Source organism: Mus caroli, chromosome 5, assembly GCF_900094665.2.
Source record: "Mus caroli chromosome 5, CAROLI_EIJ_v1.1, whole genome shotgun sequence".
NCBI lineage: Eukaryota > Metazoa > Chordata > Mammalia > Rodentia > Muridae > Mus > Mus caroli.
In genome coordinates, this window is record NC_034574.1 from 16,774,502 (window position 1) to 16,784,977 (window position 10,476).

Here is a 10,476-nt window from a genome sequence, read left to right on the forward strand (position 1 = left end):
GAAAAAAAAAAAAAGAAGAGGGAACAGAATACCCATGGAAGGAGTTTCTTATCCAATTTTAAGTCACTTTTGTTGACATATTCAAACTCATCACACATCATAATCAACTAACAGAGAAGCCTACAGTTTATCCTTCACTGTGTCCCTCCTCTTAATCTCGCCGTTCCATTGCCCTCCTGCACTTTACTTAGTGACACCTCCCTAAAACAACAAAACCGAGTGTCTATATTTACCCAGTATTGTTTAAAACTATATCCTACATAAGGCAATGAACTTGCTTAGGATGCAACTCTAGTTTTCAACCTTTTAAGCTTTATAGTAATGATTCTACCTTCAAAAAAATGAATCCATTACTACAGCTTTCATCTCTGTCCAGGCCTAAAAGAGTATATGTAATTTCCAATGTAACTGTTTTCTTTAGGTTTCTTATATCTTATCTATTTCATTCAACTGAGGTAAAATTTTCAGGGTAAATTCTAATCCTCAGATTTTAGGTGTACAGTTCAATGTCTAGACAGGTATATATAATGTAGCCATAGCAATACCCAGAAGATAGAAAGGCTCATTGGTTACTTCCTTCCTGGGATGCCTGTCCCCCACTAAACTGGGCAACATCTTCCTAATTGTGTCCCACAGGCTGTTTTTGTGCATTCTGGAAACATGTATTTATATATATGTATATATACACACACACACATATATATACATATACATACATACACACACATACATACATACATACATAATACATGGTAGCAGGTCTCCATGCCTGGCTTTTCTTTTTTTTCTTTTAATTTTTTTTAGATTTATTTATTATATGTAAGTACACTGTAGCTGACTTCAGACACTCCAGAAGAGGGAGTCAGATCTCATTACGGATGGTTGTGAGCCACCATGTGGTTGCTGGGATTTGAACTCCGGACCTTTGGAAGAACAGTCGGGTGTTCTTACCCACTGAGCCATCTCACCAGCCGGCTTCTTTTCTTAATACTGTGGTGTGAGACTCACTTCCATCCTCAGGCAGGTCCTTGAGAACCTGTTCTTGTCTTGCACTGCTGAGCAATACTCAGCTGTACCAAATGACACTAGCTTGTGTATTATTTTCCTGTTAGTGAACATTTGAGTGGTTTCCCACGGACAATTTGATAACACTATTATGAATATTCCTCTAGAAATCTTTTTATGGGCACATCAAATCTGGTATTTCTATATATTCTACAGGGGCTCAGCACTGTCAGATACATTCATTTTCTGATGGCCAAGACTTTCTTTCAGCTTGGATATAGTAGCCATTTCTCCACTTATGCAGAGGCATTTCACTAGTTCAAGTAGTTCAGCTAGATCAAGTAGAAAAGTATTAAACATTGTGGGGCAGTGAACCATGAGAGGTAGCCTGGTCCTCGGTTGAGCTAAAGGCTTTGAAGCCCCCAGACCCTGAAGGGACGGTAGGAGCTTCACCTGCTAACAGGCACCAGGTCCCTATCAATAGCCACAGCTCCCCATCCCCATAGATTCTGTGTCCATCAGTCACAGAATGCCACAAGTCCTTCCACATGTAGATGAGGCATTCCTAACATCTCAAACCAAGACAATAGGAAAAGAGACATGATCTGTGTTCATGTAGGCTCAAGACAGAGATCTCCATGCTAATGAGGTACCTAAAGGCCTAGAGCGCTTAGCCAATAAGCTTCCCTTCCTAGACATTCCTCGCTGCAAAAGGCCCACCAAGAGAAGTGGGCCTAACATTAAATACCATCCACTTTCCACCATGACAATAAATGCCTTAAAACCACAGTCATTAGGCTCTGCTGTGGGGAAGCAATGGAGAAGGCCTTTATCTACAGAGCCTCTGTCTAATCTCCCATAGAAGGCTTCTCTGCTCCCAGCCATGATCACCACCAGTTCTGCCCCGTCAAGCCAAGGATCATCACCATGGGACTAGATGGAGCCACCTTCCTCTCTCCCCCCACCCCAGGCTAGCCTGGGGGCTCAGCTCCCAGCAGCAGCGCCCAGATGTCCAAGAGCCTGAGAACCAGATGGCCCCTGGCTCATCATCACAAGCCTGGGGTCCCAGAGCCAGCTCCAGCGTCCCCACACCTAAGACTGAGTTCCCCCACCCCCTGAGTAGTGCCTCAGTGCTTCCCTTCAGCCCAAACCAGCCCTGCAACATGGGGTAAGGACAGTCAAACTCCCCTTATCCTGCCTCCCCAAGCAGCCGAGTCCTGTGGCTGAGCAGGCGCAGGACCCACGACCCTACAAAACATTAGACTTGTCACAGAAATGCTCTAAAAAATCTATGCACCGAACTATCTTGGAATGTGAAGAATCAAATTACATGGAACAATTCAGCAGTGCCTGACTGAGTACTGTTTCAAACGATGGATCACTTGGTCTCACACTGCAGAGCACCAGATACCACCATTGCCATTTAGCCAGTGAAGCTATGGCTTTCCCTCTTCCATTCTGCTCTATTCTGGCCAGCAGGGAGAGTCTATGTAGCATAGCTTAATGCATGTTGTTCTCTGAAATATGTGCTCATTAATAAAATCTAAGTCACATGCTACAATGACCAATCTTGAGACATAAATACTACCAGGTATGTAAGGGCATACACCCATAATCACAGCATCTGGAAAGCCAAGTACAGCAGGACCACAAATTTAAGGCCTGCACAGTGAAATATTGTATTAAGAAGCAAAACCAGGGTTGTAAGATAGTTCCACAGGTGAAGGCACAACTACTCTTACAAAGGGATTTTAGCACTCTCACTGGACAGCTTAGAACTTCCTGTGACTCCCCTGTCGGGGATCTGATAACCCTCTTCTGCCCTCCGAGGACGCCTACACTCAGGTGCACATACCCTCAGATACACACCCACACTCAGGTGCACATACCCTCAGATACACACCCACACTCACGTGCACATACCCACACAGATACACACATCTAACTTTTCAAAATTAAAATCTTTTTTAGGAAGCAAAACTAAAAGAGACGTAATTGTTTAACTAGACGAGAACATGGCGATCATACCTAACCATCTACAATCCCAGCACTTGGAAGGCAGACGTGGATCTAAGGTCTGAACAGCAAGACCCTGTCTCTCTCTTACCTGGAAGAAATCCTCAGAGCAAAGGACTAGGTATGAAGCTCAGTGGCAGGCAGAGAGCTGGCCAGGACTCAAGGCCTCAGGTTTGATTCCCAGCACCACCCAAACCCAAAACAAACAAAACCAGTTTCCTTGATGGGCAACTATTCTTACAGGGTTTCTGATTTCTTCCTGCAGGACTTGAACGCTGAGAACACTCAAGGTCCCCCAATCCCTTCCCTTTCTCAGGTAGGGTCTCGTGAGCTTCAGGATGCTCCACTCCCTGAGTTTGGAGTCACATTTCCCATGTTAGTCAGTACTTACGAGCTGCTTTGATCTGTCTCGGTGTAGCTTTGTATCTGACGTGGCCAAGTCCCAGAACTGCATAATGATCTTGATTCTGATAAACACACAAAAGGGAGTTAAATCTCAACAGAGTACATCCAACCCTCATGTCTTAATATCATTAAAATTTTTCCAAAGCGAGGCTTCAGGCTGGAGCCACAGAGCACCTGCTTAGCATGAAATGAGCCCGAGTTCAATCTCTAGCAGCACAAGCAAGCAAGCAAACAAATGAAAGTGCAGCATCCGTAGCAGAATCCAGAGCTTCTATACAGAATGGCTCTGTGTAAATGAGTAGGTGAGTGGTGATGCAGCATGCCTTAAGTCCCAGCACTTGGGAGGCAGAGGCCCAAATATTTCTATGAGTTCAAGGCTAGCCTTGTCTACAGATCCAAGTTCCAGGACAGCTAGGGCTACACCGAGAAACCCCATCTCAAAAGAACAAAACAAAACCAACCAACCAACCAACCAACAAGAAAAAGAATGTAAGTCATTGTGCAGTCATGTAAGTTAGGCAGCCAGTAGTGGATGACAATACAGCCTTCTTGATATTTTATGCACATGAGTCTAGAGAAGGCTCTGCTACTTTCTGAGATTAACAAAACAAAACCAAGCAAGAAGAAGAGCCCCGGAACACCAAGCTTCTTCTGAACACACCTGACTAAAGAATCCCTGCCTTTATTAAAACCTGTATTCCCTCCTTAAATCAGGTTCGTCCTGCATATTTCAGAACCTGTTGAGAATAACAGACCTGGCAGTCGGCACTGAGAGCACAGACCCGGGAAACATGAGGAGTAAATTGGGTTGAAATTTTGGAGGATGCGGCTTCTTTGGAGACATAGTTCTTGCTTTCATTGCTGCTCTGGTCAACAGCCTAGTGAATTTATGCACTGAGAAAGCAATAGCGGTAGTAAGGCCACATTAACCCAGGCTGCCCACTGTGTCTTGGAGACACATGAAGAGGTGGTGAAGGCATGTAGCATGGAAGAACAATCAAGTAGCTCATAGCAGGTAGGGCTAGCCATGAACTCTCTTCATTATAATCCTGTGAGATATTCATTAACACTGCACCAACAATGGAGATAAATACTGAGATGCCCAACAACTCTCCCCAGGTCCCAGGGCATCAGATGGCAGAGCCAGATTTCAGCTCAGGCACTTCAGTTCCACAGTATACACATATAATACTCATTTGCCTATACTTACATGCATGGCTGGCTTGGATGAAACCATTCACTTCTCTTAGCCTCAACTGTTGTGCCAAAGATTCCAAAAGACTCTTAATGAGCCACAGACCAATGTCCAACCAACTATAAGACAACTTTACTAATATTTTGACCCAAAACTCCCTGCAAAGTTCCTTAGTCTGCATCCTAGCCCTGGGTACCATTAGTCTACTCGTCAGTGTGCTCCTCTTCCTCCAACCCTGGCTACATCTCCATCAACAGGCTCTGCCTGTGCAGAACGTTACTCAGTTTCCATATTGCCAAAAGAATGGTTCTTTTCAACCTCAGAGACACGTGAGTTTGTGTGTGTGCATGCACGTGGAGGCCAGACGACGCCCTCAAGTGTTACCCCTCATGCAGTCAAGCGTTTCCCTCCTCCAGTCAGTCTCTCACTTGCCTGGAGTCCACCTTGTATCTGGACTAGCTGATCAGTAAGCACCACACACCCGTCTCTCCCACCGCAGTGCTGGGATTACATAACGTGCTTTGCTCAGAACCTCAAGTCTTCTGATTCGTCCTGTCCCCTTCGCTCCCCTACCAAATCCCCAGACTTTCTAAATTGGGTTCTGGGGCCGAACTTACACAGTCTGACAAGTACTCTAGTGACTTATCTCCCCAAGGCTAGCCTGGGAAACGTTAATGACTTAATGTCTTCAAAGATATTAATTCATTCCTAAATATAGCTTTAAAAAATATAGCATAAACATCTAGACTAGATTTTTCTGGGCCTACTTTCCCACAGCCTTGATCCCCCATGTGTGGTCAGACATTCTTCACTCCTGTGTCTCTGGTATTCTGTCTTCTATCTAGAATGCCTTTTTTCCCTTCTCTACTTCATTAACCGCCACTCCTGATTTAAAGATCTGCTGGAGTTTGTTGTCTGCTTTTTAAAAGATAGGGCTTTATGTAGCCCAGGCTGGTCTCTAACTGCTGTGTAGTCAAGGAATTTGAACTTCTAACTTTCCTGTCTCTATTTCCTAAGTCCTCCGTTTGTAGGTGCACATCACCATTCCCAGAGACATTACTTTTCGCTATGAAGGCTTGTTTGACAGCTATGGCTGAAACAGCACACTATGGTCAGTGCTACGCCAACTCTAGGCTTAGCAATTAAGAGCTTACTTATGCCTATCATGTTGAACTGCCTTAAAATACAGGGTACTAATAGGAAACTAGGAATGCAGCCTATGTTTGATGCTCTGAACGAGCGAAAGCTCTGCATAGCAAATACCTTCCAATCTTTGGGATCAAGTGTTTTCAGCATGGGGAATTCTTCTAACTGTAACTCTTCATCTTCTGATTCCTCTGACAACTCTTTCTTATCTTCCAGTTCCTGAAAAGATGTAGAAGCATTTCTGTTTCTCCTCTTAACAAAAGCTTCAAACCATCTTCCCACAGGTTCAACTTGACAGACTGAAGAGGCTGTGAGGGAGAACAGTAAGACTTAATTTACTGCATGGAACATACCTATTTCAAGGCAACACAGTTTCTTAGGAAGAGCAGAACAATGATGTCAGAATATAATTTTAAAACCACCAACTATAAAAATACCAGTTGCACCCTGGGTAACAAATTATCATTGGTAACATCTTTTTATTCCAGCAGTCTCTTCCAGTTAATGTGCCACTAAGGCTGATGAGCTGAGCTCAATGCCCAGAACCCATATGAAGGAGGAGAGACCTGACCCCATGGACTTTTCCTTTGATCTCTGCACACATGCTGTGTGGCACTCAAAAACACTTGATCAGTTATTTTTTTAAGCAAAAGAAAATAATTTCAGCAGCTAATCAATATTTTCCTGATGATGTGAGAAAGGAAGGCAAGAAACCAGTAATGGTAATAAAAAAATGATAAAAAGCTACCAAGAAAACAAAGACTGCACACTCATGCGATCTTAATTATTAACAGTTTAGCTATTAAAATGGTTAATAATTCTAAGAATTCTCCAACAATAATCTGTTGAAATAGACAATTTCCCAAGCCAATGCTGAGAACTCATTACTGTTTCTATGTCCTAATAACACAGGCTGGATGTAAACCCAGAACTTCAGGGCTTCAATCTAGAACTGTAAATTTCTTGAAACAGATTGAATCATTTCAGGATGGTAACAACACCTATCTCACCCAGTTCCTAGAATATTCGAATGCAGTTTTAAAGCTTTAAATTGTTGTAGAGAAGGTAATATGGAATAAATCACTGTAGATATGTATAACAGAAATTAAAAAATGGTAATCTGTGTCAGGAAAAAAGTGAGATCATAATTTTAATTTCATAAGAAATCAAAGGGCAATTTTCTGGTGCACAATTTGAGGGCATCATTTTCTAAGACCCTTTCTTTTTCGCGTTTTAGCTGGCTTATGATATTAAGATTTCCTCCACCTAACACAGGAGAGAAGTCAAACGCTAAAATGAACCAGCTGAGTAGCGGGGGCGTGGCTTTCAAAACAGAGCCTTAGAAGCCTTTCCCTCACTACAGGATTACCGAGACACACAAACGCAACACGTGCCATGGGAAACATTTAAAAATTATATTCAACAAGTGCCCACGGTAAGCGGCTATGGGAATTATTGTAGATCATTAAAATGAGAGACCCGACACTTGAAATACTTTCTGGCGTGCAGGGCTATAAACCAAAACCCCTTACAGCAGGAGGCTAAGTTGTGCTTTTAACCATCCTTGGTGTACGCCAAGCTGTCCAGGAGCATCCACAGGGGGCTTCCAACGGAATGAGGAAGTTCTGAGTTCCGACAAGCAAAATACACAGCCGGGAGCAAAGGTGGAGGCGAAGGGCTGAACAGCGCTTACAAGGCTTTGTACCTCTCCCGGCACGCGGGTGCGTGCAGCGGGGTCGCTCCGCCGTGGGCAGGGGGGTGCCTTAGGGGGCCTTTCGGGGTACAGGAGGGCTCGGTCCTCAGCTGCTCAGCCCGCTCCGTGAGTCAGCAGCCTCACCAGGATGAAGGAACCACAGGTGCACAAGGAAGACGCCCCCACCCTCCTTTCCGAGAAACCGGGGACACTTCAAATTACAGCACTGAGCAGCAGGGGCTCGTCACAGTCCCCCGAGTCCCGGAGCAGATCGCCGGGGTCAAGGCTACCGAGCCAGGGGTTGCTAGGGACAGGGCTGGGGCAGGGGCGCCCGAGGCAGGACGGAAACTGGGTCGGTGGGCACGTACCGGAGGTCAGAGCGTGGGTGATGGCGGTGCCCTGGCCCTCCGCGGCGCTCGGCAGGAGCAGCATGCTGGCTGGGGCTGGTCCCGCGGCCGCCGCGGCTCACGGCCGGCAGGCAGGGCCCTCCGCGTCCGCACTACCTGTGGTCTGAGCCTCGCGCCTAGGCTTTACGCCCGGGAGCCGGCGCATGGAGACGACCAGTGAGCACTTCCGGGATGGGGCTCGTGCGGCTCGGCCGCCAACCCCACCCCCCACGGCCTCGCGCCAATGCGCGCGGCCGCCTACTTCCTCTGTGACTCTAAACCGGCCGGAGACCAAGGAGCTCGAAGGAACAGTTCCTAGACGCATCAGTTCCTACGTGAAAAGGATTGTTTTGGTTTTTGTTTTGTTTGTTTGTTTGTTTTTTCACGTGAGAGCAAGACGGAGAAAATAATTTTGAAAAAGAACTTCACTCACTATTGTCACTCAGGCCGGCCTCTAACTTGTGAATATCCTGTTTAGATCTCCCAAGTGCTGAGCTACCACCAATTTCTATGTACCTCATAAAAGTGGAATCATATAACTATATATCATTGTATTGTTATATTAATAATGTTATATATTATAACATTGTCTCTATGTGAGCGGTGTATTCACTAGTATAATGGTCACAGAATTTATTTTTTTAAGGCCAAATAATACTATATTCCCATAACCACATTTTTGTTTACCTATCTTATGTATTTGGCTACTTGGGTTATTCTTCATTTGCCCTTTGCTAATGCAGCTATAAATATGACTGTACACGGATCTCTTTGAAATCCCACTTCCAACTATTTGGCATTCGATATTCAGCAGTGGGATTAGTAGTTTATATAGATTTTATTTTAGTTATTTTCAGTTTTTTGCAACCATTGCAGTATTTTACACCAACAGTGTAAACAGCATCTATTTTTCCCCAACATCCCGTCAAGCTTTATTTTCTTCTTAAATATAATAACGATCCATGGGTCGATCATGGTGGCGCACAGCTTTTGTCGCAGCAGATACCTCTAAGTTCTCAGACAGCCTGATCTGTTGCTGGATAGCCAGGATCACGCAGAGCCCATCTTAAGAAGGTGAGAAAGAGAGAAGAAGAAGAAGAAGAAGAAGAAGAAGAAGAAGAAGAAGAAGAAGAAGAAGAAGAAGAAGAAGAAGAAGAAAGCCATCCTAAAGAGAATGACATGCTTTTGATTTGAACATCCTTTCATGCGTCCGTTTATTGGCGTTTGTGTATCTCCTCTAGAGAAATATGTCCAAATTCTTTACCTACTTTCCTTCCCTCTATCTTTTAATCTTCCCTCCTCCTTTCCCGTCATAACAACCAGATTGCTTTCTTGTTGTGGATTTTTTTATAACCTGGATACACACTCCCTAACGGAAATGCATTATCTTTATTCAATTTGTAGATCTAGCCACCAATTAACTGCGTCCAAACTGCCAGGCATTCTACAAGCCCTGCTCTGTAGCGCCTTTCCAGTCTTGCGAGGCAAACTATTTAGAGATGTAATAAACTACCCGCCTATGTGCATTATTTACAAGTGACTAAATCACGATTTTAGGTCATCAACTGAGCTAGGGTTAATCTTGGACGTTCCTGTTCGGGTACCTAAAAAAAACTGGAGTTGTGAGGGAGCGGGGTGAACACACGTCTCCTTCCACCAGGCAACCCTTCCTCGGGTCAGCCGTGCGTGCAGTCCCCAGGTGCCTAGGGAACCGGCGCCCGGGCGCGGAGCTACTTCCGGTGGGGAAGAGAAAGGGAAGACACCAGCGGAAGCGGGAAACGTGCTGTGTAATCACTGAGACGCGGAGGCGCTTGCGGCTTCTAAAATGCCGGATTACCTAGGTGCGGACCAGCGGAAAACCAAAGAGGAGGAGAAGGACGACAAGCCCATCCGAGGTGAGAGGACACGGGCTCGCCCTCCCACCCGGGAGCGGCCCGCGCTGGCACCGTAGAGGCGCCGGATTCCCGCCGCCTCAGTGCCCTGCCGGCCTTAGATCCGAGCGGTGACCGCTCTGGGCCGCAGCCCCGTCTGTCTGTCCATCTGTCTGTCTGTCTGCCTCACGTCCGCCCCCTCGAATATTTTACCAGGCGCTGAGGTTCTGTATCTCGTGAAGCCTTGCAGGTCTTCAAAAAGTGGCAGCCAGGTGGGCTGTGAATTCTACCTCCCGGCCCTATCCCCTCCTTCCCAGTTGTATTAGCTTGGCTACTGATTGTCACTGTGTAGCGACAATCCTGAAACACGATGGTACAAAAGAGATAGAAGAGACAAACTCTCATCTTGGCCCCATGATTCCAGCCAAGAAATGAATTGCCATTTTGCCCTTTTTTTTTTCTAGATATTTTAAACAAGACTCGAGTGTGTCTGTCATAATGTGTCTTGCTGTATATCAGCATCTTGAATTTAGAGATTTCGTGATAACAAGTGTTGTTCCCTCCATGTGCTTATTGTCCTATGTTGTGGCAGTACAATAACATTTAATTATTGGTGGAGATTTCGATTGTTACAGTTCACAAATGACCGTGTTATATAACCTATCACATGGAAGTTACAGGCTAAATTCTAGAAGCAGGGATATCATTATTGCCAAATGACTTCCACAGAGAGTAGGCTTGTTGACTTTTTTTTTTTTT

The 10,476-nt window shown here is 45.2% G+C and overlaps 2 protein-coding genes across 2 annotated transcripts in view; one reads left to right on the forward strand and one right to left on the reverse strand.

The window, feature by feature from the left end:
- Dnajc2 (DnaJ heat shock protein family (Hsp40) member C2) overlaps window positions 1–8,061 on the reverse strand; it is a 29,781-nt gene extending 21,720 nt beyond the window's left edge. The window contains exons 1-3 of the mRNA XM_029477310.1: window positions 7,829–8,061; window positions 5,885–6,075; window positions 3,413–3,488 (exon numbers count right to left, since the gene is read on the reverse strand). Of these exons, the coding sequence (XP_029333170.1) occupies window positions 3,413–3,488; window positions 5,885–6,075; window positions 7,829–7,892 (331 nt within the window). The 5' untranslated portion in view covers window positions 7,893–8,061. The remainder of the gene's footprint in view (window positions 1–3,412; window positions 3,489–5,884; window positions 6,076–7,828) is intronic.
- A 1,450-nt stretch (window positions 8,062–9,511) lies between these two features.
- Window positions 9,512–10,476, forward strand: part of Psmc2 (proteasome 26S subunit, ATPase 2) — a 16,701-nt gene continuing 15,736 nt past the window's right edge. The window contains exon 1 of the mRNA XM_021162062.2: window positions 9,512–9,741. Coding sequence (XP_021017721.1) covers window positions 9,672–9,741 — 70 coding nt within the window. The 5' untranslated portion in view covers window positions 9,512–9,671. The remainder of the gene's footprint in view (window positions 9,742–10,476) is intronic.